Source organism: Orussus abietinus, unplaced genomic scaffold (genome assembly GCF_000612105.2).
Source record: "Orussus abietinus isolate OABI.00-Male unplaced genomic scaffold, Oabi_2.0 scaffold13, whole genome shotgun sequence".
In the NCBI taxonomy this organism is placed as follows: Eukaryota; Metazoa; Arthropoda; class Insecta; order Hymenoptera; family Orussidae; genus Orussus; species Orussus abietinus.
Genome location: NW_019394887.1, coordinates 256,548 through 282,103, shown reverse-complemented (window position 1 = coordinate 282,103; position 25,556 = coordinate 256,548). Strand labels below are relative to the sequence as shown.

Genomic DNA, 25,556 nt, shown 5'->3' with positions numbered 1-25,556 from the left:
CTTTTTAGCGATGCATTGGAGAGCAGTTTCCTACGATACCGAAGCGTTTTAAAAAGAAACCGGGAAATATTGAAAATCACGGATACATTCCTACCGCGTTTCGAAAATTCCTCCAATCCGACTCGATAAATTTTTCTTCATTTCCCCCAAGGAGTTTTACGAAAAGTATCATTTTAAAAGTTTCCTCGTGATGGTAAAAGAGAAAAATTAACACTCACGAGGAGTTGGGAGATCACTTACGGGCTGGTCGCGCGATCGCGTTCTCTGCTGCTCTTGGTGGAGAATTCGGGCGACTCGCGCACTTGTCACTTAACCTCACAATGGCGGATCGACACATCTCTGCGTCTTACCACGACGACTTACCCGGAGCGACTGCCGGTCCGGAGGACCGCGTCACGAACCCCCACCAGAAATACATTAACCGTCCGCATTCCCCACCGAGGGCAGCACAGGACCAATCGCGCGACCCTGCCCGTGCGCAATCTCCCAACTCATCTCTGTACATGCATGCACGATGCTCTTATCAAATCGATAGCAAAAGTACGACAGGTTTATCAACTTGATTGTACTTCAAGGTGCATGTTGCACTTCGATACTGTTAAAACCGTAAACTGACAGTTATCGGCTCCTAACGGTCGACAAAATGGGCGCAACGATTCCAAAAACCGCTCGGGAAATAAATCCTTTAAGAAATATGTGAGACCGTGCACGATTTTTTCAGAAAATACTACCCGGTGAGTATCTCTAGAACGCTGATAAGGGTCAGACAGATCTCGAATATCGCCTTGAAGTTTACAGTTTTTCTCCTGAAACTGTTACATTAATCGTAACGCGAGGGAAATTATGTTTCAACGAGCGATCAACTTTCTAATGCAACCCTGATTTACGTCTTGTTATTAATTCTGTAATGTTTTTTTTTTTTTTAATCGCCGCTGTGGACGGCGACCTTATGTTGCACTGGCAAAAGGCTCCGATTTAATCGGCATTCGCAATATTTAATACTGCCTCGAAACGAGAAGTTTCCAAGGCCAATGGTTGATAAGCCTTAGAGAAACGTTTGTAAATTTCAAGGTAAACTTAAAGTGCTTTGTACATTCAGAAACACAATGATTTGGAGTCGCTGAGTGGACAATTTCCTGGAGCTCGAGAACTCCGCCAAGATATGTCCGAGATGTTCGGCAGCCCTAGAGAAGCTGTTCGGGTTAAAGTTAAGGTATCACAAGTAAAGGAGGATTTCGATTCGCATGCCGTGTTGCGATGTATTAATTTTATCGTAACAGTGCACAAGAAATTTTTTTTCTTGCCCTAGATTAACTAATTTTATTCCTTCGTTATCTGCTCCATTTTTGCTGCAATTTTTTACTTCTACTCTCTTTCTGTGTAAAAAAAAATTATATTCACATAGCCCTTTGTGACAAATGCCCTTCTTCTCTTTTGTACCCTCAATAAATCTATCTTCGCTAATTCTATTTGTACTTGAAATTGATTCTTATGTTTCCTCCGTTTCACTTCCGTTAACTCTACATACAATTAATTTTTTCCATTTCCTTATATTTAACACGTAAACGAGAAACCTCACAAAATTTAACACTAATTCGTTGTCATTTCAGTAAAAAAAAATTTTTAATTTAAATCTGATAAGCATTTCTCATGTTAATCTGTAGTAACGAAAATACCGCATGCTCCAATAAGCGAAACGCATGCGCGAGCCATTTAGGTGCAATTGTGGCAATTATTGTGAGGAATCGTTCGATTTATTGCCTATTGACGTCGGGGTTAATATAGAAACGAGATTCTTAACTGGAGGGACGGGCAATCGAAATAATCAATTAATGTAATCTTCCGTTTCTTTCAGAAGTGCGAGACACGACATCAGCCAGAGTACAGGAAGTTCAGTGTAGATCCGCAAATAACGTCCATCGAAGTCTTGCAAAGTATCCTGATTAAAGCATTTGACATTAAAGGGTAAATTTCTCACGTACACCGTGTTATACAAGGAAAATTACTTTATATAAAAGAAAATCGTAATTACATGTATTTTCATTTTTCAGAGAATTTACCGTATCTTATCGAGCTATCGACGACTACGGCAGTGAAACGTATCTCTTCTTGCTATCGGATTGGGATCTGGACGCAGCTTTTATTAGGTAAACGAACTCAGTTATTTACGTAAAAACCATATGTTAATAAACGATTAAAATGTTTGATGTTAAAAGACGTTAACAATTTTTGTCAAGTACTTTTCAAAGCGTGCTGTTTAAATATTTCTACTAATGTGTTTACTCGATAAGATACAGTATCTTCATTTCGTTAAATCAGTTTGCAAACATGCTGCATTGTTTTCCAGTGCATCGGAGCCGTACCTCTACTTGCAAGTGAACCTGAAGCCCTTCGGTGAAACTGACGATTGCGAATGCGACTGGGAGGAGAATGTTCAGGAAGTGGTCCGGAGGCAGGAATCAGGATTTCCGTACAAAACTCAGAAACTTCCCGGCCTCATAATGAATAAGGTTACATTGATATCTTCCATAATGCTCCACTAACTTCTATTAACTGAAACCTCCAATTCTCCACAAAAATACATAAAAATAATTAAAATTATTAAAAAACTACTGCCTAGGCAATATATCAATAATTGTCATTTGACTCGATGCAAAGGAAAGAAGCATTCTGAAAAGTATCAATTTTCCAGATGGAGCGAACCCTGAACATGGTGCAACGAGCCCTGGGGAACCTAGGAGAGGAATCCCAGCAGAACGTGCAGCCTCCCAGACCACCATTGACGGACGCCGAATTTCGCAAGTTCCTGGACCCAGTTGGTCAGGTGGTCCACTCAAAAGAACTACGAGCGGTGATCTACTTTGGCGGTATAGAGCCCAGTTTACGCAAGGTAGTTTGGAAACATATTCTAAACGTCTACCCAGAGGGGATGTCCGGTCGCGAGAGGATGGACTACATGAAGAGAAAGGCCCAGGAGTACCAGACCCTGAGGGAGAGGTGGAGGAGTCTGGTCCAGAAGGGTCAGAACGTCGGCGATCTTGGATACGTCACGGGAATGGTCAGAAAAGACGTGCTCAGGACGGACAGGCATCACAAATTCTACGGAGGGTCGGACGACAACCAGAACACGGCCAGTCTCTTCAACATCCTGACTACTTACGCATTGAACCATCCTAGTGTTAGTTATTGCCAAGGGATGAGCGACCTCGCTTCGCCTTTGCTCGTCACCATGAGAGACGAAGCCCAGGCTTACATCTGCCTGTGCGCCCTGATGAGGAGGCTCAAGGACAATTTCATGTTGGACGGTATTGCGATGACCACGAAATTCGCGCATCTGGCCGAAGGTAGATCAGGAATAATTCAGCACTAATTTAGCTGCTAATCATTTTTGCTCTAATAACCCCACGGTATATGTATAGGCTAACTCTTTACGTCACCGTAAGACGCAGATCTTGAAATTTAATCCGGTGTTTCGAGGTATAACGTACCGTCGCTATTCTTCTAGGACTACAGCACTACGATCCGGATTTTTACGCTTACCTGAAGTCTCACCAGGCTGACGATTTGCTGTTTTGCTACCGCTGGTTGCTGCTGGAGATGAAACGGGAGTTTGCCCTGGAAGACGCCCTGAGGATGCTGGAAGTCCTCTGGGCCGCTTTGCCAGCTTCACCTCCGAATGGCGAACTTTCCCTCGCGGAGGTTTCGTTCCCCCCCGCGTCGCCTCCGCCGAGTCCGAATATCAAACAGATCCGAGAAAACGCCTACACTAAGGTCTGCGCCATTCGCAGACAAAGTTCTTCGGCCAGTATAGCCAGCGGGAAGAGGAAAAATCTGAGCTGCGAGGAGCAACCTCTGGAGACTACTAGCGAGAACGGCGAGTCGAAAAGGTTCACGTCGTCGCGATTCCTCGTGTTATACTAACCTTGAAAGGCGAAAATCTGAGATCCTAAGTCGGCGTTATGTCTCCTTATACTACATGGTTATCCCAATCGTGGTTTTCCTAGCCATTCTATTTTTCTTCCATATTAACGAAAGTGCAACTAAGCATTGCCTTACATGACTTTTTTTACAATTCTTGTAATTTTAAAGGTACGACCTATTCCTCAGGTCCGCCTCGCCGCACGAGGCGTTCTCCGAGCCCGAGGACGACCTGACGTCGCTAAGGAATCGGAGGAACGCGAGGACCGAGAAGTGCCTGAGCACGGACTCCTTGCCGAGCAAGACGAGGAGAAACAACCTGCTCGAACTGAAAGAAAGACTGTCCGCGGCGAAGCTCGAGAGAAGCGAGTCGGGGGACGCCGAGAAGAAGTGCGCCAAGGTAGTGAAGAACCTGAACGAGTTCCTGAACTTCACGAGCCTGAACAAGAGCAAGGTGACGCCGAGCGACGAGAGGGAGCTGCGTCGGGTGTCCAGCGAGAGCGGGGTCGTCAGGGTGGTCCGGGAAGAGACCGGGTCGCCGGATGACTCCGCGGATTTCTTCCCGATGACCACCTCGATGACCCGGGAGCTGCGTCTCGAGCTGGACGCCCTGGACCGCCAGGTCTTCGGCCCTTCCCCGCCGAGCGAGCAGCATTGCGACTGCGTCATCTCAAAGCGGGAGAGCGAGATCGCCGAGAGCGAGACGGAGACCGAGGTGGCCCGCTGCAGCCCCGCCGGTGACGTCTTCGTCTGGGAGAATCCCCTGCACTCCTTGCAGCGAAGGAACCATCCGGCCACCCCGGACGAGCAGGCCGACCTAGAGTACGACGGCGAGATCTTGCAGGACCACAACGGGGTCAAGTCCGTCACCCCCATCAGACTCCTTAAACGCACTCCTAGGTGAGCTCTCGGAGATGACCCTTTCGTATCATCTTAAGAGCCTATTATAACATATAATATATTGCGTAAAATATTAATACGGTATCGGAGTAGGTAGAATCGGTGCTTTCGTGCTGTGGAAATAAATTCCTTACAGGTCGGAGTCTGCATCGGACAGCGAAGGTACGGAGAGCTGGCATCAAAACACCACCGCAGGGGACTTTCAAACTCCACCGGTACAGGAACACTGCGAAGAGGCTACGGAGCTAACCAATTTGATACCAGTGGGAACCAGTGATGATCAGATCGGTGGAGGCCCTCTACCCCCTCCTAATGAATTCGGTGGTGGTAACCCCTTCCTCATGTTTCTCTGCATCACCCTGCTGCTGCAGCACAGGGATTTTGTGATGCGCAACCAGATGGACTACAACGAGATGGCCATGCACTTCGACAAGATGATTCGCAGGCACAATGTCACTCGGGTGCTCAACCAGGCCAGACAGCTCTTCGCTGGGTATCTGCGAAGACACTCGGCACCTGGAAGACCGGACTACGTTAACGTTTAAAGTATTATTACAGAGATCGACGGAGTGGCGACTCCATCGAGAATCCATCTACGAAGGTGAAGTGAAACCCACCTCGAAACAGTGGATCCGAATAGGACATCTTTCTTGATGGACATTCCACGGAACTAACTGAAATTTTAGCAGTTTAAATATTACTGATTTTAGGGGGGGTTCCACTTCACTTTGTGGAAACCATGCACATCGTGTACTTATATCGACTCAAAAGAGTGCTTCCTGATTGCACTGGAAGGGATCGGTGCAGCTCGCATCTGTCGCATACGTCTATGGCGTGGACACTCGAGTCATTTTCCCGTTTGAATTAGTTTAAATAGATTCGCGGCATTGAGTATCGCCCAAAATGCCGCGAGCCATTTTGTTCGCACTTTCCAGGAGAGAACTGCACAACGGCCCAGTTACGCCGTACCCCTTAACCTCCGTGTACCTTCAAATAAAGCTAAACTCTTAGCTTCAATTTGTAAAATACCCTTTACCGTAGCCGCCGATATTTACTTTTATTCTCTCCAGAGAGAATTGTGCTTAAGGGACGACAATAAAGTGCATTTAATTTTATCGCTACAATCTCTTCTCATCTGTCCGGAACAGGGTCACGTTGAAATGTCTAAATCGTAATTAGAGTCTGACTCTTTATCGTTACTTTACTGAAATGGGGTCGATTAAATTTCTCAGCGCCTTTCATATCGCGTTAAACCTTTTCATTTATTATCAATGATTAAACGGAATAACTGGACCTAGGTTAGAGTCTTGAACTTTTTAATTTATCATTGGTTGACTAGCCTAGAGCCTTGCATGAGATACGCGGCCGCGACACATCTTCCTTAACTTTACTTACAATCGAACGCCTCGCTTTAATCGTAATCGAGTATCGATCTATTTTCGCCTATTTCCACCTCCAGCCAAGATTGAAAGTATTCGCACAAAGATGTTCACAGTGTCGAGGTAGATGGAGATTGCGCTGAAACGAAAAAAAACACCATTAAAGTTACGATGAAGCAGAGATGGATCCATGATCCATAAACTTTTTAATATTTTATGAAAAACGTAATTCCACGGTTGTCGTAAAATCTTCCTTTCAGAGATACTCACTTGTTAATCGGGTCGTACGCTCTGGCCTCATCCTTGAAATAAGGATGAGGGACAGGGTGTGTCTCTGCGTTCTTAATAATTCTCTGAGTATCGTGCAGGAGGAACATGGAGAAGAGAACGAGACCACCATAGAGGGCGATGGAGTACAATCCTGATCCAAGAACCGTAGTAGGTGGGAGGAAGAAAGAGCCAAGGGAGCTGACGAAGACCACGCCGAGACCGATGGCTAGAGGGCCTCCCATGTTCAAGAACTTGTCGTTAGGTGCACAAAGTGCTACAGTGGTCAGCCCTCCGACTACACCAGCCGTGTACAATGCGGCTCTCATCACCAATGGGCCTCCAAGAAGGCACATAGGAGCCAAAACGGCCCCAATCACTCCGGTGTGCACCAACCAGGCCATTTGCTTCGGACCAAAGCCCTCCTTGTAAGGAATACTCTGAGCGAGCATTCCCGTTCCAATCATTGCGATCATGCTAACGGCGAGAGCGCCCCAACCTTGTCTCATCATTAAGTTCATCATGGAGGTAGAACGTAAGCACGCAGCTGCTGACAATCCACTGACCAAGATGGACCCTCCAAAGTATAAGTACGTTGAGTGAATACGATCCTTAACGTACTGTGGCCAAAGTCTGAAAGAAATTTTTAATTATCTTCATTTTTTGTAAAAGCTATGTACTACCTGTACCTGAACCCAAAAAATAAAATATTCAATCTTAATTAAAATCCTTTGTAAATTTCTGTTTAAATTAGATGCATAGATTTTGATACGTACGCAACATGATCTATGGTTCCTGTTTGAGAAGAGAGTCCTAATCCATAATAGCAAAGAGCTCCTAATCCCAAAGCAGCACCTCCAGCTATGACTCCCTTGCCAATATTAAAAGCTGTAATATTTGTTGAGTATTAATTGGTAAGTAATAACAGCAAAAACTAGGAATAATATCTATTATATAGGTCGGTTCAATAGCTGTCGATCTTACCTGTTTCACCAGCGGGTGCCATAGCACCCTCGACGATCGAAGTCCTTTTACGAGCAGTCCTTGTGAACGTGCTGCGTCCATCGCTAGCTAGTAGTCTCACCGTTTGAAATTTTGGCACAAATGGCTTGCTGACCGGAGCCTTCAGATATCCAGCCACTTGCGGAGCAAGAGAAGCTCGGCACACCCTTGCGAGCAACATTCTGCAGGAATTTTCTTTGACTCTGTCGGAGGAATTATGTAAAGGTTAATTGTCAGGGAATCAGCTTGCGCAGCATCGTGCCGGCTGCTGAAATTTAGTATTTACAAAATTTCAGCCAATTTACGATTCTCAAGGTAACGTATCGAAAAGTGTGATCTCGAAAGTTGGGAATTATCTCTTTTGGGGCTGTTTTGGAAAAAGTACAAGCGTAATTACTCACATGACGCAATAAGTGCGCAACTGTTTTCCACTCACAATTAGCACCTTCGACCGAGCACGGTCAGAAAACAACTGAGGACTGAGAATGTTCCACCTGCTTCCAACGTTCGGCAACGTTCGATGTCGCAGCGGAACCCCTTATGTCATCAGAGATGAGTTGGGAGATTGCTTGCGAGGAGAGTCACACTGAAGCGAAATTTTGCTGGTAAATTAATTGGCTGTTGGTGACTAGCCATTCAATCCAACAATAGAATTTGAGACACACGAAATGTCGGTAAGTCAATCGGCTGTTGATAAGTCGGTAAAAATGAAGTGAACATTTGAAAACGACGCGAAATTTCAAGTCACGGCCACGCACCATTAACGCCAATCCGCCATCTTGATTTCTCCCTGGAGTTCCGCCATCTTGGTTGACGTAGTCGACCAATCGGCCGTGGTTTTTGTTAACATCTGCGAGCACGAGGATCGCACGAGATGTCACGATACTTCGCTGTCGTGCGCATCGAGATCTTCAAATCTGTCAGCGCACCGAGCAAATGACTTAAGCGATTTCCCAGTGAAAAATTGTCGCACGATGCGTCCTCCAATTTTTTTCGTTTGCCTCTCTGCCATCCTCGGCTCTTCGGTCGGCGAAAACTTGGACTCCAAATCGGTAGTTTTCGTTAACATTGTAAGTTAAATTTCAATTCATTTCGTATTTTTTCTTGTTCTGCTCAGAACAATTTTGGTTTATTTTCCTACCTCTCCAAAGAGAGGACATTGCAATTGATAATTATACAGAGGTCGTAATTTTGTGTCAGTACGTTGTATAAAATATGTACTCCGATTTCCTGCCTCCTTCGCTGTTTGGCAAAATATTTGTGTCGCTATCACAGTAAGATGTTATCACTCTAATACATGTTGTTTTTGGTGCAGACTGTTATACCGTGGATACAAAAAGAGTTTTATAGCAAAAAACCACAGGCAGCTTTTGGTTCGCAATGTTCCGACATTTGGTCAGTAGTTAAAAGCGATTCTTTATCAGTCGGTGTATTTATGTAAGCAGCCGGTAGTGACGATTGGCGAGGGCGACGTATGTACATTTTTGCGATAAGCCTGTCGCCTACGCGCAAACGAGTCCTAATGTGATTTGCTTTTGGAAGGAAAATTATCAGTAGTACACAATACCAATTTGCTCAACTTATCTCCAGGTCGGTTTTGATGTGACCTGGTATAATTATTTGTCATATAAAGTCAGTTCATGTAGATTACATGCTGTATCGATATTCTCATTGCTTAAGAATGTAATCTTAAACAAACACCATTGTCTGATACGCTTTGTTTAGACAGCTGTTGCATATTTCAACAATTTGGGTGCTCGGTCCAATCTGACCTGATTAACTTTCACCACTATACCAAAATTAACTGTAGCGCAGCTGCAGAATTATATCATCAGTGGGCCAGTGCTCCAATTTGCAACGGTGCTGCATCTAATATTATTTGCCCGTTCCTTTCTTAATAATTTAGGACAATTAATTGGCCATTTATAAGGCCAGCAACTTGCAAAAAATTTCATCAATGATTTGATATCAGTTTTTAATTTTTTAGCTTTTCAGACACGGAGACCGGACACCTGTGGACCCTTATCCCAATGATCCCTACAACAACGAATCGCTTTGGCCCGTTCCTTTCGGTCAACTTACAAATGTAAGTTGTACATTCTGCTGGTTCTGGGCATTCGCGATATTTTTGTCTGACACCACGTTAACTCATATCGGATTGTTTTATTTAGACTGGAAAGCACCAACAATTATTGCTTGGACGATGGATCAGGAAGAGATACTCGCACTTACTATCAGAGGAGTACTCACCCTACGATGTGTACATTCGAAGCACCGATGTGGACCGTACTCTGATGTCTGCTGAAGCAAACCTGGCTGGCTTGTATCCACCAAAAGGAGACCAGGTTTGGGATAATATGTCCTGGATGCCGATTCCTGTCCACACTATCCCAGAGAAGCAGGACTTCTTGTTGGCTGGGAAGAAATACTGCTCGAGGTATAATTACGAGTTGGCCAAAGTACTTGCTTCGGAGGAAATGAAGAAGATTAATGAAGAAAACCGAAAACTTTATGCTTACCTTACGGAGAAATCGGGGAAGAGCGTCGCTTCCCTTGAGGAAGTCGAGTATATTTACAATATTCTCTACATAGAGGTGAGTACTATTACTATTTTTCAGATTTAAAATATGGGATATTTGTACTATAATATTATCTCATTACATGAATTAACGATTTCAGAGCCTTTACAACAAAACGTTGCCCGAATGGACGAAATCAGTATTCCCTGACAAACTCAAACCGCTGGCGGCTGAGAGCTTCAAAACCCCTGCGTACAACAAAATATTGCAACGATTAAAATCAGGCAAGTCATATTACAGCAGAGTAACGAGGTTTTATCTTAGACTTTTTTTTACACGAAGAGTGAATCTTCAATTACAATGCCTTTCTCCTGTGCCTTCACAATTATAAAGAGTCTATAGTAATAATCCGAGGATTTCATTTAGCAAGTTTAATATGACTTCGTTGAAATTCATTGATGCCAATTCTTAAAGTTCTAGTTGCTAAAGTTTTCTGCCACGACAACAGGACCTCTCCTCGGTGAGATGATAGAACACATGGTCTTGAAGTCGAAGAAGACCTTGAGCCCCCATAGGAAACTGTGGATGTACAGTGCCCACGACATTACGGTGGCGAACATGCTAATGACCCTGGGACTCTTTCAACCTCATTCACCTCCTTACGCTGCTAGCGTGATGATAGAGTTGAGAGTCAACTCGAAAAACCAGTATTTTGTTACGGTAAGTGAACCTCTTTGCGCTAAATTATTCCCTCTGGAGGCTGTTCAAGTGGTTGCTATCCTAAAAATGAGAGCAAAAATATTCGTTTGTTTAAGTCATGTTATTTACGTTATTAAAAATTGTACATGAATCGATAAAATGTGATTTTAGTATAACTTGACCTTGAATTAAATTTAGCCACTTTCGTATGCTCAACAGGTGTTATACAGAAATTCAACTGAAGATCCGATTCTCATGACTCTGCCCGGGTGCATTGCTGAGTGTCCGCTCAGCCAGTTTATAAGATTGACAAAGGATGTTATTCCAACAAATTGGGAGAAAGAATGTTCAGCGGAGTGGGAAAAATACGAGTATAGCGTCAACACAACGGCTATAGTCGGTAAGTGAATAGTCTAGTGATTTTTCACCCAATAGAAGAAACTTATCGACGTTCACTTTCACTTTTAATTATTTATATTGGATATATATTTGTATACATTTGTTTCAGCGATTCTGACGTCCTCCGTGTTGATGTTAATCCTCCTAGTTTTCCTGATTGTTGCATTTGTTTATTGCCATTACAAGCGAGACCACAACCAGTATTATCTTCGACTCACCACCGATCCTATTTAATAATTGCTGTACATTACAAGACGTTATCTGTATTTTAAAGGAGAGTGGGGGATGACACTTTTAATTTTTGGAGATGGCGATTTTTTACCACAATCTATGACTTATAGTTCTTAACGAATTTTATAATGATGAAAGAATTGATGAAAATCCAACAAATCTGAAAAAGATGTTAATTTTGAGTAAATGAAATTAATGTTTGACATATTTTTTATAAAATTTAAAAATGTGTGTTCCCACTCACAAGGTGTTGTTTCACTATCGTAACGATTAAGAGATATTAACTGATTTGAATTATTGAGCGATTGATATTAAAAGTAGTTATATTTAAAACCGATTTACACTTTTCAGACGAGAATTACGAACGATTCAATTAGGAAATGACCACTCGATTGTTCAAGACTAATGGGATATCAGTGGAAGTATTATTATTTCTATATATTTTTTAACAACACTGATTAATCGCTTGAAGCTATCGGATTGTACTGTTATTTTAATTTGATTGTACTAGAATAAAGAGAATTGAAGTTGGCAACATTGCTTCCAATCCTTATTAAAAATCAAATTATCATTGTCTTTGGTTAATTCACCGTAGAGAGTCGATATGACATAAAAATGTAGCTAAGGATTTTCTTTGCTACTTAACGTTACGTAAAATTTGTATTCTCGAAAAAGTGTACATACATTATTGCGATACATTACTGTACATCGTAGACGCATAAAAAATTAATTGCAGTACATATGAATGAAATCTAGCTGGCTCTTTTTCAAAACGAAAAGCTCCTTAATTAAAAATGGCTCACTTACCATTTATCGATGAACATGCACATAAGCATTAAATATTTACAAGTCAACCTCAAATGCTGTCATTTTGTAAAATCTAAAGATTACCAATCTTCCAATGCAGCTTTCCTTATCGATTGGTTGTTCTATAATACTCTGCAAGATTGTTGTGACTTCCTTCCGGAGTTTCTTGGATCGTAAATGTTGGATTCGTACTGAAATAATTATGTAATGCCATTGAATAATTATGCCAATACTAAGGAAACGGGGTAATACCTATTTATAAAAAAAATAAATAAATTGTATAATAAAAATATCATTAACAATTTCTATTCGAGAGATAACCGTTAAGTGTTCACTGTTGATTGTGCCTTACTATGTAAATTTTGATTTGTACAAAGTTTAAACGTTAGGATACTGATCCCATTTCTCCATCACCAAGCCCATTTTCCAATTGCAAGATAATGTTTTGGCAATTAAGATGATACGAAAGGGTCATTCCATACGATGTATAGAATTTCACACCGCTTTAAAATTAGTAGCACGGGACAGAACGGTGCAGGAGAAATAATTGTGAGATTAGTAAAACAGCAAATTAATCGGTTAAGTTCAGAACGATACGTCAGATGTATTCGGTTGTTAATTTGATTAAGCATTTCTTACCTTATCCGAGTTACACAGGTTCAGCGTCGAGGGCTCATACTTTCGTACGTTAGGAAATCGCATGCAAGTAAAATCACTTTGTTAATCACTGATAAATTCGATGAATTTTCATAAGCGAATTCCTCTTCTGCGAAAAATGGAACATTGACACCACGTAAAAAGCACGAGAAAACAAAAAGTGCGTCGTTATGGGTGACGATACGATCGTAACGAACACTTTTCCCTCCGATCCACTTTTCACACTTATACTTTTCATCCTCTCCAAATTGATTTCGAGTATCACGCAAATTACGACCACAAGGAATTAACATTGCAAGGTATAGCCGTAGATTTCGTAAGAGTGGGAAGCACGTATCCACTGTCCCTCTTTATTCCAAAGTAATGTGTAATGTATAGCGGAGTAATGAGTGATTGAAAACAAACACCCAATCGATAACACAATAATAAATTCTAGTGTAATGTCATTAATAACTTAACATGATTTATATGATTCGAAGACACGATATTCATGCAGGAGAAGTATGTACAATGTCCTCATTGTACTAAGGGGCATACTCCATATGTCGTTTCCCTACAATGATTATAAAGAAATCGAAGTAAAACTCCAGAAATCTCCTGCATTTATGGTTTTTGATAGCCTAATTGACTGCAGAGTGCCACCCTGCGCCATTTGTGATTTTAGTGTCAACTAAATTTTCTCATTATCTCATTTTTTAATTATTTTACAGACACATAAAGACACTATTATACTAACACGAAATTTACTGGGAAGACCTTCACCAATTAGGGAAAGCGAAACAAGATTCGTCAGCAAAGCAACCTCCTCCGATGATCCATCCAAGCAATGTTATTAGTAGATTTGTTAGACTTATAAACTAAGAGACTAATAAAATCGATGCGTTTTTGAAAGAATTCTTGTCAATATTATATCATTAAGTTCCAATTCGCGAAATGTTGAATGCTTTAAATGGCAAACTTGTAGTATTGATATTATGATATTAGAAAACTTCTTTCATTAAATAATGCCACTTTCTTTTTTTAGTATATAAAAATGGTTTCAGAATGCAATGGGAAAAATTCATTGTACTCTTTGTGTAAAATATCGATGCAGTAAACATTTGGATAAAAAATCAAGGCACGATTATTCGTCTCCAATTCTCTAAATCGCCGATTTCTCTTACCTAGAGTAGACCGCAGGACTTTGGAAACCGAAGTTCGTGATCACAGGACTGCCAACGTACTTTGCAACGAACTGAAAGCACAACAACTCATTAGGGTCGGAAGGAAAAGGAAAAAATTTTAAATCCATCGATACCCACCCAGTGATTGTTAATCCACGTAGCTCCCATACTCGCAGCTACGTGTATCACGAGGTACAAACAGAAGATCAAGTACAAAACACCGAAGATGCAGATAGCCAGGAAGACCGGCCAGTTTTGTACGTCCTTGTTCACCAGGCTCACCACGAAATAAATATTGATCGTTATCACGAGGGCCGATAACATCGAGGAGACGACTTTATTTAACCTGAAACACAGGACAAATGTGATTAATCATTATAAATGGAAATCTTAATATCGACAGGGACTATTCGAAGGGACCCGAAGAAGGCTAAGCTTACATTCCATTCTTAAAGTCTCCCATGATTTGAGGGCTGCTGGTGAAGGCAATAGTGGGCAACGTGGCGAATGGCAGCTGCAGGCTCATCACTGCGTTGAGTATGTCGTTCATGCCACTGAGGTCTTCGATACTGGCGAAAAAGGCGATCAGGAAAGTAGGAACGATGGCGATGCATCGGGTGAAGAGGACCCTCTTCCAGCGTGCCCATTGCAGATTCAGAAAACCTTCCATCGCGAACTGGCCGGCATAAGTGCCGGTCATGGTCGACGATTGACCTGCCGCCAGAATACCAATGGCCCAAATATACATAGCCGGGATCCCGTACTGGCAACCGAGATAAACGCCACCTTTGTAGAGGTCTGCGTCGAAGGTGTCGTTGTTGTTCTGAAATCAGAAGAACAAATTATTCATACGTAGAGTCCTTACGAAGCGACGACAATGATTCCTTCGAATAAAGTACAGAGGCAGTTAAGAACAAGTCAAGACATTTGTATACTTACAGTGAACTCTTGCATCCCTGCAGTATCGTTGCTGTCCTTGCAAATTTTGTACTGGAATAAAAAAAGAACTATTACTAAGTGAACAACAAATCAACGTATAATAAAAGCATTCTAGTGATATTACTGTATCGATTCATCGATACCAAAAGATGAATGTATTATAAAGTTGGGATTATTGGGAAGGAAACTCACGATATCGGCGTTGGTCTTCCCGAACAGTCCATGGGCGAAGACAGCGACGACGAAAACGTTTATCACGAACGAGACGAAGAGGGCAATCGAAGCCTCGATGAAATAATACATATTAGCGTCTCGAACTTTCTCCGGCCGCCTCCTGTCGATGTCCCTGGACTGAAAAGTCATAAATATTATTATAATACAACATTCTATCAATTTTAATTCATTTCAAAATCACTGGCGATCGTATCAATTGATGACTCAGTGAAGGCGAGACGGCTATTTTGATTTGCGTCATAGGCGAAGAATTCGCATGAAACTCGAAGCGGATATTCCGTGAAACGATTGACATTTGCCAATGCTGAGCAGAACGTGATAAAGCTAGGCATTCACGAAATACGTCAATTGATCAATTTACGACGGATCGTACGCTAGGAAACAAGATAACACTCTCTGAAAACCGATCTGTTAGAGTCAGCATGCGTTCGAGATTACGCGGCAATTATCAGATGATAAACACACAGCCGTAACAACTGACGCATTTTACATATCCATTGAATATTGTGACATTGATTCATCCCTAAAAATTTATTAATATTTGCACTTGGTATTTTTAATTATTCCAAAAATGTAATGTACCATGATTAACTCACCTTAACAAGTGCACTATGAAGGTACAAGTTGTGGGGCATTATAACAGCACCGACGATCCCCACTGCTTGAAGTAATGCTCCGGAGTCGCAATCCTTACACCAAGGCACGAACATACCACTTAAGACATCCAACTGCGGTGGCGCTGACACAATGTACTGAAAAAAAGAAACACTTTTAACTAAACCGATGACAAATGTTCTCAGCAATTGTTAGCTCTAAAGTTTCATGCTTTGTATGTGTACAGGAAAAGCTACGATAGTAAAGACAAGAAAATACTGTTTCATCGATCTATGTAAGCCAAAGGAATCCCGGTATCATTCGATGGAAACGTTATTATTACCTCGTAACCAAACGTTACTGCCATTATCATGATAAGAAACCCAAAGAAGCATTCCAGCTTACGTAAGCCGTACTTGTCCAAAAATAAAAATGTGAATGTGTCCACTACAGTAATCAGTACTCCTCCCCACAATGGTATTCTGAAAGAAAACAAGTAAATCGCATTTTGAAAAATAAAAATAAAATAGTGTTCGTTAAAACTTACAACTTGTTCGATAAGAGGGAGATGGCAATGGCCGTGCCTATCACTTCCTGCATGTCACTTCCTATAATGGCTACTTCGATCATGACCCACAGAATGAGCCTTGGAACTTTTTTATATTGTCGGTAGCACATCTCGGCTAGATGAAGACCGGTGACGACGCCAAGTCGTGCACTGAGCCTCTGCATGACGAGACCTAAGACCGTTGCACTGAGGAGGACCCATAGTAGCTGAAATAAATAAACAAGATTCTAATAATATCCCTTAATGAATTAATATAAATGCAAAACAGACAATTAAGAGAGAGGAGTGCACCAGAATATATAATAAATTAGCCCACGTGTTTGTTTATATATACACTGGTTAGGTTCAAATGGGACAATAGTAATTACCCTGTACTTAGCGACAACTCCAGACTGTAGATCCGATTCTATATTTCCAGGATCGAGGTAGGCAATGGACATCAGAAAACCAGGCCCGGTGAATGCCCATAATTTCCTAAAGCTAAACTTAGTCTGTAAACAAAAGAATTTTACATGTAAAGAAAATCACAATTACTCTCGTCGCATTTTATTGGTAAAGGTTCGTGATGACCGGAGAGAGAGAGAAACGTTAACTAAGTCTGTAAAACCGATTACTTTTGGCTAACCAGCGTTCATAACGACAGAACCGATTATGCGTCGCGCCTAGCGCTCAACAATGCGATGTATTGTTAGCAGGCAGTTCATTTTCAGGATTCCAACATAAAACGAGCGCACGTCTTTGGACGAAAAACGTCGATTACAGCATCATTGCCAGCAGCATTGACATTAGGAACGCGCCCATAGTGTGATCCCCGTCTCCGTGAATGAAACGGAAGTGACGTAAAATAACAATTTACCAGGGTCAGAACTTGTAAATCAATACCAGCAAAAAGTTCACAGTTGACAGTAAAATAATGCAAATAAAAGAATAAAAATTAAACCGAATCTCTGCGCAATCTCTTACGATTGAATTGAATTATGATTGTCCACGTTCCTCTTATTTAGTACCTTATTGTTTATGGGTTCTTTTTTAGTAGACACGAAGGGGACTATTATGTGCAATCGAATTAAGCCCAAAAAGGAAAAAGAAATAATTGCCTGGTTGAGACGATGATTCATGCCTTTGCCGGACAATATGAACCGTAGTATCAGAATAAAAATCTATTATATAATGGTATTGTATGAATACCTCGGAAGCATACTTACACTGTCTATGTCTGGTATAAGGATCTTCTGGTCGGCAAAATATGTCTGATTGACATTTGGGGACAGAGAGGTATTCTCCGAGGCATTTTGGGCCTCTGGAATCCTCTGTCGAGCAGCATTTGTCGAGCCTGTTCCATCCCCGACAGTCCAATTCTCCTGGTTCTTTGCCGTCCTGTCATCTTCTGGAAGACTATCTAAAAAAAAAAGAAAAAAAGAAAACCGGCGTCAATAAAATTGTTTCACCTAAACTTTCACCAAAACATTTCTAAACACTTTCTAACACTAGGTGTTAAAAGATAAATACAATGAGTACAGTTATTAACAAGAGACAAGCATTCCTCTTTCCTCTCCACTGATTCACCTGGAGCACCTATCAACACAGAGAATTAGTTATCTAAATATTATCACCTCCTCGTCTAACGTTTCAAACCCAAGGTAATGTTACAACACCGAGGCATCGCTCGCGAAGGAACAAAGAAACAGCACACGTCCTCGTCGGATGTGCGAAGTCAGAACACGACGAGATATCACTGGTTTAATGCCCCTGTTGCGAAATACGAACACGTGGAATCTCCATTTTTCTACCGTTCGCTGATTCGGAAAAAGGAGGAATAAAATTCGAACGCGTTTCACTCTCCCCGAGAACTAAACCACTGCTAAAGATCGCCGTAGCACCTTTCCCAACCAACCTCAATTTCACTGGCTCAACACCTTACCGGAAGAAATTGAAAAATAATATATTCAATCGTTTCGACCTGTAATGAAATTGAGACAACCGGCATGAATCACGGTAAAGTGAAACTCCTAGGTTGAGGAGAATCATTAAATAATGACAGTCATTATTCTTTATTACTTTCTCCATGAAACACCCTGAACGTCTCGCAACATTTTTAACGTAACGATAATAACGCTCAAAAATAAATTTTTAATAATAGTTGATGATAAAATTAATCAAGAGTTATGCACTAATGCTATCAGAAACGTGTACACGATTTGTGTTAATACAGAAAAGGTGAATGCAAATAGTGATTAATTGTAAAAAAAAAATGTTTCATATATATGTACACCGAAGCAAATGTTCCGATTAATATTGCTAGATGTGTCTGATTAAATGATTGTATCATATGACTTTACATTGATAATGTGTAATTGTTCATGTATTTGTTTGCTATCTCACGAGTTGAAATCAGATCGGTTTTTAAGGATAAAATGTCCAATCTTGAGATTTTCGATTACGAGGAAGCACATATGTTGTAATATAACGCACTAGAAATTAACTGTAACTACATCACGCTATAAGTTCCATAGAAAAAATAAGACGAAAAAATCCTTTATTTTCTCTTTCAATTCTATTGCCTTCGAGTCAGATCATTGAAAGACATCCTGCCTGCATCCACTTTGCAGTCGTGGAAATGAAGGCATAAGTAAGCACCTGTTCTCGATCCCCACGGTTGCGTGCACTGTAGTTAGCGACTGTTTTCACTTACGATCCATGGCTATCTGCACGACAATGTATCATCACAGGAGGAGAAACGCACTCGCTGATCCACGCGCGAGGACTGCCCGATCGCGACTGACCGCGTCTGATCGCGTCTGGTCGCAACTACAGCTCGCGTGAACTCGCGTGTAGAGAAGGGACGCACCCGGCGATGCGCCCACGTGATTCTCCGGTAATTCCCACTTCGTTAGGGGCATTACGTCCGAGTTTTCCTCGTTCCTATACCGTTACTTCCACAGGTCATGAAAACTCAACAACTTGTAACCCGGCGACACGAAGATTTTCCGAAACCCTATTCCCGGGAATTTCCGGCTCTGGAACTCGTGAGTTTCTGTTTACGTTTCGGTTTTTCCGTAACTCCTTCTTATAGCGCTATGTGCCTTTCGAAGTTAACATGTCAAATGCTTGTCAAGAGTTCGCATAAATGCAGGCATATATATGTATGCGTTATCGATAAAGACACTCAATGAATAAGCATAGTTATGTAAGTCAATTATAAGCATAACTTTAAAATGTAAGTTGGCCATCCGATTACAATAATGCAATGAGATCTATCATCTACATGAAATAATTTTTTATAACGAGATAAATCAAGATTAGTACTGTAACGGAATTATTGGTTGAACTTACCAGCTTGGTCATCGGATAATCTATTCCACCCATCTGAAGAATTCATCATCCTGATGCAATTCGGAAAACCCAATAGACAAGGAATCTCCCTACGCTGCTTGGTAAATGTAATCTATCTTGAAAGACCTTTCCTTGAACTCGGGTCGATATCGGATACATTTACTCTATTACTGTGAGTCTCTACGAGCAAAAGATCCCCAAAAAAGGACAACAATATCGTTGCTTTCAGAGTAGTATCTTAAATCATTAGTCACAAAGATGCAAATTTGAACAGCCGCTCGACACTCTACAAACTGTACGATACGTCACTGGGAAAAACCAATTCATTTAAGCTGTTCTGTTCTGAAACATTAAAATGCACGATGTTATCTAATCGGAACTACGTGAAGGGTAATATCCGCATTAGCACCTGGATCGTCGATGTACGAGGTTGATGACTTATCTGCCTCTAGACAAAGTGTCAGACACTTCTACGTGAGATGATAACAATCAAGCTAATCTCGATAACAGAAATTTCAAATTCATTTGACTCGATAAATTAAACAAACAATGAGTTTCCATCGATGTCCAGATACGATATGTTAAGATAAAATAAAACGTGTGGAAATCAAACTCACTCTTTAGTGTACTTGTATCTCTAGTTCACATAAAAATGTCGAGATCTAAATGGATCCCCTTTCATTTGATGAGACTGAGAATAACTTCTCCATTGTGATAATTAGATAACAGAGATTAGGTTATATTCGAGGTTATTTCGATTAACCCCTTGCGGTGCACCATTAACTTCGACGAAACCAGACGAAACTGAGTAACAGTGCAACAAGTCGGCTATTTATTTTCGATATGTCATCCTGGACATCTTTCTCCTTCCTGTAGCCCTTATCACAACCTTATCAAAATGTTAATAGATAAAATGTTACATACAACAAATAGCACCGAGTCTGGACGGCTGCACTTCGCAATTACGTGGTTCATAAAGTGCTTTCTAGATCTTCCCACAGAAGTCAAATATTGGTCCCAATAAATACTTACCATCAATGGCGTTAAAGTCAAAAAAATCCCGCGTGCGGGATTTTCCGCTCCATTCCCGACGTCCCCACCATGCGTCTCCAGCCTTACTCTATCTCAACCATCGCAATTTACTTTAAATACTGTAATGAGAATATCAAATATCTTTAAACATGTGACGCCACTAGCGGTAATCATCCGAGTTATTTATGAAACTTGTCTGTTTCCTTCCTGGGGATATTCAGCTTGAATAGATGGTAATGCAGACTCGTAGAAGTGAGATCGATAATTTCCGGACTGGTAAAAACGATACATCTGTCTTACCGACCACTTCCAGACAGGGCGAAAGACCGGAATAATTCTACCAGTGCGAGTGCTTTCTTTAAGGTAAACGAAATCATTCCGGATTAAAGAAAACCAGCGCTTCGGTTCTGATATTCTTTGCGAAAGAAAGCATCTCTTTCATAGATCGCCGGTGAGTAACCTTATAGAGTTTCCCATGAAAATTCATTGCGACATACCCGGTTGAGAAACCATCAAGAAAGCCTCGCTGACATTTCTCGTTATTCCCGGTTAAAATGTTATACAAGATTTGATTTATTCATTCCTTCCTCGAACAGATCGACCGCGGGCGGGGCGCGTCTTCCCCACGTCACTCTGGACGAGTTGACTAATCTTCGAGATAAGGCCTATGACTCGGCTCTGCCAGCTACGCCTTGGAACTGTCAAACTTGGAGGAAAGGGGCTCTTCCAGATTTCATTGGACTTCTTATTCACTCTGGAGTAGTGGTGACTGCATCGCAAAGTGAATACATTGACGAATTGATTAGCCGACAGGACTCAGGTAATAAGACACAGACTTGCACTCGTACCTCATTTACCCTGTTAAAAGACATCTTTCAGCCATTTAAAGCCTATCGATAAAGGATGTCTTTTAACACTGGAATTGAGGTACGAATATAGACCTTACGATTTAAAGAGATTAATGAGTGGAATAACTTTTTATCGGTCAAGGAGAGATTAGCGGATTTCAAGAAAATTGACGGTATTAACCGTTCACATTACTTCGAAGCTTTCTCTTTATGTAAGCTTACTTTCACTATTATTTTTACTTAAGTATATGTCATTAGGATGGGTTAATATCAGCATTCTATTAGAATTATGAGAATTGTAGTAGAGTTGTAGTCTTTTGAATTCTGATTTATTACAAATTACCGGTGTGGAGAGTTGTTGCAATTATGACATTTTTAACTCAGGAACGAAAACATTTCATGCTTGTATTTGTTAATTGATTGGGATATTTACTTTCAGATTATCTCTTCAACTGACTCCTAAGATACTGACTTCACATTTCCTGAGCAGCGATCTCCATTATTACACTTCTTCGGTGAAAATTTCACAACCGGCGTAACCCCCTCTTAGCGAAGAATGTCGGACAATGGGAATTTGGAGCAGAGAATTGCAAGCTTGCAGATCGATCACGGAGGCAATGCCAACAGAACCGTCAGAACGGGAATGAAAATCGGTCCCGCAGTTCCACCGAAGCCCAAAAAATCTCAGCCCCAGGTTAGTTATTGTCAGCTCCCTAATCGACACAAAGTTGATTACTATTTCTAGACTAACTCGATATTTCCTTCTCTCGCTGTCCTCACCATGGGATTGACTATGGTAATTTTCCGAGCGTACTTTTATGAACGAGATGCAACTCTGCTGCTCTAATTTCGTGAATGTAATTGTGCTTCTCGCCGTTCCACAGTTCGAACAACCCACCATTGAAAGTAGAAAAAGCGCTTACCAATTAGTCATATCGATTATAACTCCGCCTCGAACCGACTCATTTCATTTACCCTTAATTAGCGCTTTACTGTTAGATAATTACCGTTTAGTAAAATGGGTGTCGAAGTATCTAGAGTGCCCGTCACCGAATAGAATAATCTTCCGGTCAACCAATCTTCTGCTCCGGATGTGATTCGACATGACTCTCTTTCCTCCCTAGACCATCGCTAGACTTGGTGAATTGAATCGATATCGTTAAACTAATTTCTTAATAACATCTTAAACATTTTCCTCCAGGTGCCTCAAAGTTACACCGTGCAGGCGCCTTCGGCTCCGTCGTACAGCACCGTCCTAAATAATGCTGGCTCCAACGAGAAACCGACGAATCTTTACGCTAACTCGCCATCTCCCTACGTCTCCTTGAACGTCGAGAAAAATGATTTTGGCCGCAGATCTTCGCCGACCAATAGCGGAGACAGCGTGAAATACTATCAGAGCGACCAGAACTTCTACGCAAACCAACCCGAGGAAAAATTCGAGCCCAAGTACGGCTTTGACGAGAAAAACTTCTACTCGAATGTAGGCAACATGCCGGCTCCCCAGGTGCCAGTTGAGGATAGATCCAGCAGAGCCACCAGAAACGTGGTATATGGAAATATCGAGGCACCCGTTCCTATTCCGGTACCAGCACCGCACAAGAAAGAAAAAGACCTAATCTACAGCAACATCCAGTGGAATGCGAAACCGGAAAACACGTACTGCAATGTCTCCTCGACGCACAGCACAGGTACGGTTTTCGGGTGTCAGGACTTTTCTTACAGTCTTCACGTTCACGTTGTAATGTTTGATACGATTCGGTACATCCAGTTCAGGGAAAACGATTCACGACCCTCCGGATGCCACTTCCACATCCCCTTAAATGCCTCGTATTTTCTGTCGTTGCAGAAGACCTTCCGCCTCCACCAGAGCCATCGGAGTACATCCCCTGCGTGTCCGGGAATTCATTTCCTCCACCCCCGGAAGAGCTTCCACCACCTCCTAGTCCCGTCTCTTCGAGCTACAGCGAATTGAGACGAGCTACTTACCGGAACGACTTCCAGCCAGGGAATTACCCGAATGACATCTACGGGCCGAGCTCGCAGTCCAGCTCGACGTACGAGTCGATTTACGAGCCCATCAATCCTCGGCCCCCGTCACAACTATCGTGCAACTATTCAATGTACTCCGGTTATGGCTCCGCCACGTCGACGCAGCCGCAGGGCAAAGTCTCGCCCGTTAAGGAGGTGAGTCCTATTCTCGCTCTCATCCTTTCTCAGAGAAGGTATCCTTGGGAAAATGAAAGTTGCGCGTCTATACATTTTTTATAAAAGCTTTAGTTCTTTTGGCGAGCGACGTGCGGTATTATTCAAGAATAAATTAACTTAGGAGAGAATATTTCCAGGTGGACGTGCTAACGGATCTCCTGGTGCAGGGGATGTCGGACAGCGCAGAGGACAGCGACATTTACGGAATTTGCGCCCAATGTGGTCGCAAGGTCGAAGGAGAAGGAACAGGTTGCTCGGCGATGGACAAGGTCTTCCACATAAGTTGCTTCTGCTGCTTCGTCTGCAACGTCAACCTCCAGGGGAAGGCGTTCTACTCGCTCGAGGGGAAGCCCTATTGCGAGGAAGACTACCTAAACACCCTGGAGAAGTGCTGCGTCTGCACAAGACCGATCCTCGACAGGATTTTGAAAGCCACCGGGAAACCCTACCACCCTTCGTGCTTTACCTGCGTAGTTTGTGGACAAAGCCTCGACGGCATCCCGTTCACCGTCGATGCCACGAATCAGATTCACTGCATACAGTGTTTCCACAAGTAAATCGTCCTTTTGTTGCCGCAAAATAGACATTTAAGGACAAAAGTTTCATGAACAAGTTATCTCTTTCATGTCAAAAAACTGGATTAACCATTTAATTATTTTACCTGCAGGAAATTCGCTCCTCGCTGTTGCGTCTGCAAGCTTCCCATCATGCCGGAACCCGACCAGGACGAAACTGTGAGAGTGGTAGCTCTGGATCGCAGTTTCCACATCCAGTGCTACAAATGCGAAGACTGCGGGCTGGTTCTTTCGTCTGAAACCGAAGGTCGAGGATGTTATCCCCTGGACGACCACGTTTTGTGCAAAAGCTGTAACGCCACCCGAGTTCAAGCACTGACCTCGCATATGACGACCGAGTTATAAGTTATAAAATTGCATTTAAATGTATTTGGCGCGAAACTCTACCGAGTTTCCTGATGAAACACCTACCTTTGCAGTTCGATAGGACCATCATGATGATTGTTTCACCAAATTGCAGCATTAATCTAAAAAATAGAAATAAATAATATGGTAACGACCATTTATGTATTTTGCATTCTCTCATTCTGACCTTTTATTATTTTCGTCTTGGGTGTTACATTTTATTTAGCTCTACTATATATCTCATTTTCACCTTCGTTTACTATAGTCTCCTCCCTGACTGCGCTCGTGCACAGTTCTCTTTATTATTGTTTACGCATCTTGTTCTTACTCTTATGTCTTTCTTTTTAAATATATGTATCTCTTACAATGCAATATACGCTTTATTATCATAGATTATTTTAGTCTTAAATATATATATTTATATATATATATATTTATATTCTTTTGCGATACAACCTACGTGTCATTCTTCAGTATAACTTACACTTAAGTAATAATACATAAATTTACCACTAAGCAGAGCAGTACTTGCATCGTGAAAAGATCCACTCACTGCGATTTTACTTCTGGAAATGGAGCAAAAGATTGACTCGAAAGTTCGTTCCATATAATTTGATCGGTTTCGATTGGGTCTATCTCAAAGAGATAATCATACCTTGGTGGCAGACTTGAAGCCAACCGACCATTTAATGAAGCTAAGAACTTGAACTAAAAGGGGTAAGTAAAGTACTTAAATTAATAGGGCTCTGACTCTACATTATACGAATGGATTCTGTCCATCTGTGACATTCTTGCAGGCTTTTTCTTTGGCCAAATTACATAAATGGTTCTTCCAACTCGCAAACCTTTGTTGCCGACATAACACACCATCTTGGGCAATGTACAAAATAGTATCCAATCCTTTACACAGGGAAATCAACATTTCTTCACAGAACCAGT

The 25,556-nt window shown here is 41.7% G+C and overlaps 5 protein-coding genes across 13 annotated transcripts; 3 read left to right on the top strand and 2 right to left on the bottom strand.

Annotated features, from left to right (window-relative positions):
• Positions 1–555: 555 nt before the first annotated feature.
• On the top strand, positions 556–5,490 carry LOC105696808 (TBC1 domain family member 25). 3 transcript variants are annotated; one of them, XM_012419554.2, is made up of 9 exons: positions 556–734; positions 1,100–1,207; positions 1,856–1,965; positions 2,052–2,147; positions 2,348–2,510; positions 2,693–3,344; positions 3,506–3,887; positions 4,108–4,818; positions 4,955–5,490. In XM_012419554.2, exons 2-9 carry the CDS (start codon positions 1,163–1,165, stop codon positions 5,361–5,363), a joined length of 2,568 nt encoding a protein of 855 aa, XP_012274977.1. In that variant the 5' UTR covers positions 556–734; positions 1,100–1,162; the 3' UTR covers positions 5,364–5,490. The 3 variants fall into 3 exon arrangements, with proteins under 3 accessions (XP_012274977.1, XP_023289174.1, XP_012274969.1); XM_023433406.1 differs by having other exon boundaries at positions 1,100–1,213; positions 1,859–1,965; XM_012419546.2 differs by having other exon boundaries at positions 1,100–1,213.
• LOC105696919 (growth hormone-inducible transmembrane protein-like) lies at positions 5,196–8,383 on the bottom strand. Of its 3 annotated transcripts, none has more exons than XM_012419770.2 (6): positions 7,868–8,383; positions 7,449–7,669; positions 7,241–7,352; positions 6,468–7,097; positions 6,214–6,336; positions 5,196–5,334 (listed from the first exon to the last, which is right to left on the bottom strand). In XM_012419770.2, the coding sequence occupies exons 2-5, from the start codon at positions 7,645–7,647 to the stop codon at positions 6,252–6,254; spliced, it is 1,026 nt and encodes a 341-aa protein (XP_012275193.1). In that variant the 5' UTR covers positions 7,648–7,669; positions 7,868–8,383; the 3' UTR covers positions 5,196–5,334; positions 6,214–6,251. The 3 variants fall into 3 exon arrangements, with proteins under 3 accessions (XP_012275193.1, XP_023289175.1, XP_012275184.1); XM_023433407.1 differs by lacking the exon at positions 5,196–5,334 and having other exon boundaries at positions 6,062–6,336; positions 7,868–8,052; positions 8,225–8,383; XM_012419761.2 differs by lacking the exon at positions 5,196–5,334 and having other exon boundaries at positions 6,062–6,336.
• A 25-nt stretch (positions 8,384–8,408) lies between these two features.
• Positions 8,409–11,334, top strand: LOC105696911 (prostatic acid phosphatase-like). The gene is made up of 7 exons (XM_012419749.2): positions 8,409–8,536; positions 9,454–9,552; positions 9,638–10,060; positions 10,146–10,269; positions 10,494–10,705; positions 10,904–11,084; positions 11,193–11,334. Exons 1-7 carry the CDS (start codon positions 8,441–8,443, stop codon positions 11,315–11,317), a joined length of 1,260 nt encoding a protein of 419 aa, XP_012275172.1. The 5' UTR covers positions 8,409–8,440; the 3' UTR covers positions 11,318–11,334.
• LOC105696879 (protein Malvolio) lies at positions 11,132–20,451 on the bottom strand. Of its 4 annotated transcripts, XR_001103757.2 has the most exons (14): positions 20,227–20,451; positions 19,610–19,951; positions 17,482–17,675; positions 16,645–16,767; positions 16,256–16,482; positions 16,052–16,190; positions 15,711–15,866; positions 15,073–15,231; positions 14,881–14,931; positions 14,382–14,764; positions 14,080–14,287; positions 13,942–14,012; positions 12,122–12,312; positions 11,132–11,309 (listed from the first exon to the last, which is right to left on the bottom strand). XR_001103757.2 is itself a non-coding variant. In XM_012419683.2 (13 exons), the coding sequence occupies exons 2-13, from the start codon at positions 19,656–19,658 to the stop codon at positions 12,228–12,230; spliced, it is 1,845 nt and encodes a 614-aa protein (XP_012275106.1). In that variant the 5' UTR covers positions 19,659–19,951; positions 20,227–20,451; the 3' UTR covers positions 11,141–12,227. The 4 variants fall into 4 exon arrangements, 3 of the variants coding, with proteins under 3 accessions (XP_012275106.1, XP_012275120.1, XP_012275137.1); XM_012419683.2 differs by having other exon boundaries at positions 11,141–12,312; XM_012419697.2 differs by lacking the exons at positions 19,610–19,951; positions 20,227–20,451 and adding an exon at positions 18,969–19,125 and having other exon boundaries at positions 11,141–12,312.
• Positions 20,452–20,790: 339 nt separating this feature from the next.
• LOC105696904 (thyroid receptor-interacting protein 6) lies at positions 20,791–25,008 on the top strand. Of its 2 annotated transcripts, XM_012419736.2 has the most exons (8): positions 20,791–21,092; positions 21,238–21,461; positions 21,632–21,701; positions 21,929–22,183; positions 22,691–23,180; positions 23,339–23,676; positions 23,835–24,250; positions 24,365–25,008. In XM_012419736.2, the coding sequence occupies exons 4-8, from the start codon at positions 22,046–22,048 to the stop codon at positions 24,615–24,617; spliced, it is 1,635 nt and encodes a 544-aa protein (XP_012275159.1). In that variant the 5' UTR covers positions 20,791–21,092; positions 21,238–21,461; positions 21,632–21,701; positions 21,929–22,045; the 3' UTR covers positions 24,618–25,008. The 2 variants fall into 2 exon arrangements, with proteins under 2 accessions (XP_012275159.1, XP_012275150.1); XM_012419727.2 differs by lacking the exon at positions 21,632–21,701.
• The last annotated feature ends 548 nt before the right edge of the window (positions 25,009–25,556 follow it).

Excerpts from the sequence above, each read along its gene's own strand:
- LOC105696879 (XM_012419683.2), bottom strand. The coding sequence starts at position 19,658 with ATGATGAATTCTTCAGATGGGTGGAATAGATTATCCGATGACCAAGCT. Across the intron at positions 16,483-16,644 it reads GAGTTGTCGCTAAGTACAGG|CTACTATGGGTCCTCCTCAG; the intron begins GTAATTACTATT and ends TATTTATTTCAG. Across the intron at positions 14,765-14,880 it reads CAGGGATGCAAGAGTTCACT|AACAACAACGACACCTTCGA; the intron begins GTAAGTATACAA and ends TTCTGATTTCAG.
- LOC105696919 (XM_012419770.2), bottom strand. The coding sequence starts at position 7,647 with ATGTTGCTCGCAAGGGTGTGCCGAGCTTCTCTTGCTCCGCAAGTGGCT. Across the intron at positions 7,098-7,240 it reads GGAACCATAGATCATGTTGC|ACTTTGGCCACAGTACGTTA; the intron begins GTACGTATCAAA and ends AATTTCTTTCAG. Across the intron at positions 6,337-6,467 it reads GCGTACGACCCGATTAACAA|CGCAATCTCCATCTACCTCG; the intron begins GTGAGTATCTCT and ends TTTTCGTTTCAG.
- LOC105696904 (XM_012419727.2), top strand. The coding sequence starts at position 22,046 with ATGTCGGACAATGGGAATTTGGAGCAGAGAATTGCAAGCTTGCAGATC. Across the intron at positions 22,184-22,690 it reads CCAAAAAATCTCAGCCCCAG|GTGCCTCAAAGTTACACCGT; the intron begins GTTAGTTATTGT and ends ATTTTCCTCCAG. Across the intron at positions 23,677-23,834 it reads AAGTCTCGCCCGTTAAGGAG|GTGGACGTGCTAACGGATCT; the intron begins GTGAGTCCTATT and ends GAATATTTCCAG.
- LOC105696808 (XM_012419546.2), top strand. The coding sequence starts at position 1,163 with ATGTCCGAGATGTTCGGCAGCCCTAGAGAAGCTGTTCGGGTTAAAGTT. Across the intron at positions 1,966-2,051 it reads AAAGCATTTGACATTAAAGG|AGAATTTACCGTATCTTATC; the intron begins GTAAATTTCTCA and ends TTCATTTTTCAG. Across the intron at positions 2,511-2,692 it reads CCGGCCTCATAATGAATAAG|ATGGAGCGAACCCTGAACAT; the intron begins GTTACATTGATA and ends TCAATTTTCCAG.
- LOC105696911 (XM_012419749.2), top strand. The coding sequence starts at position 8,441 with ATGCGTCCTCCAATTTTTTTCGTTTGCCTCTCTGCCATCCTCGGCTCT. Across the intron at positions 10,270-10,493 it reads ATTGCAACGATTAAAATCAG|GACCTCTCCTCGGTGAGATG; the intron begins GCAAGTCATATT and ends CCACGACAACAG. Across the intron at positions 11,085-11,192 it reads CAACACAACGGCTATAGTCG|CGATTCTGACGTCCTCCGTG; the intron begins GTAAGTGAATAG and ends CATTTGTTTCAG.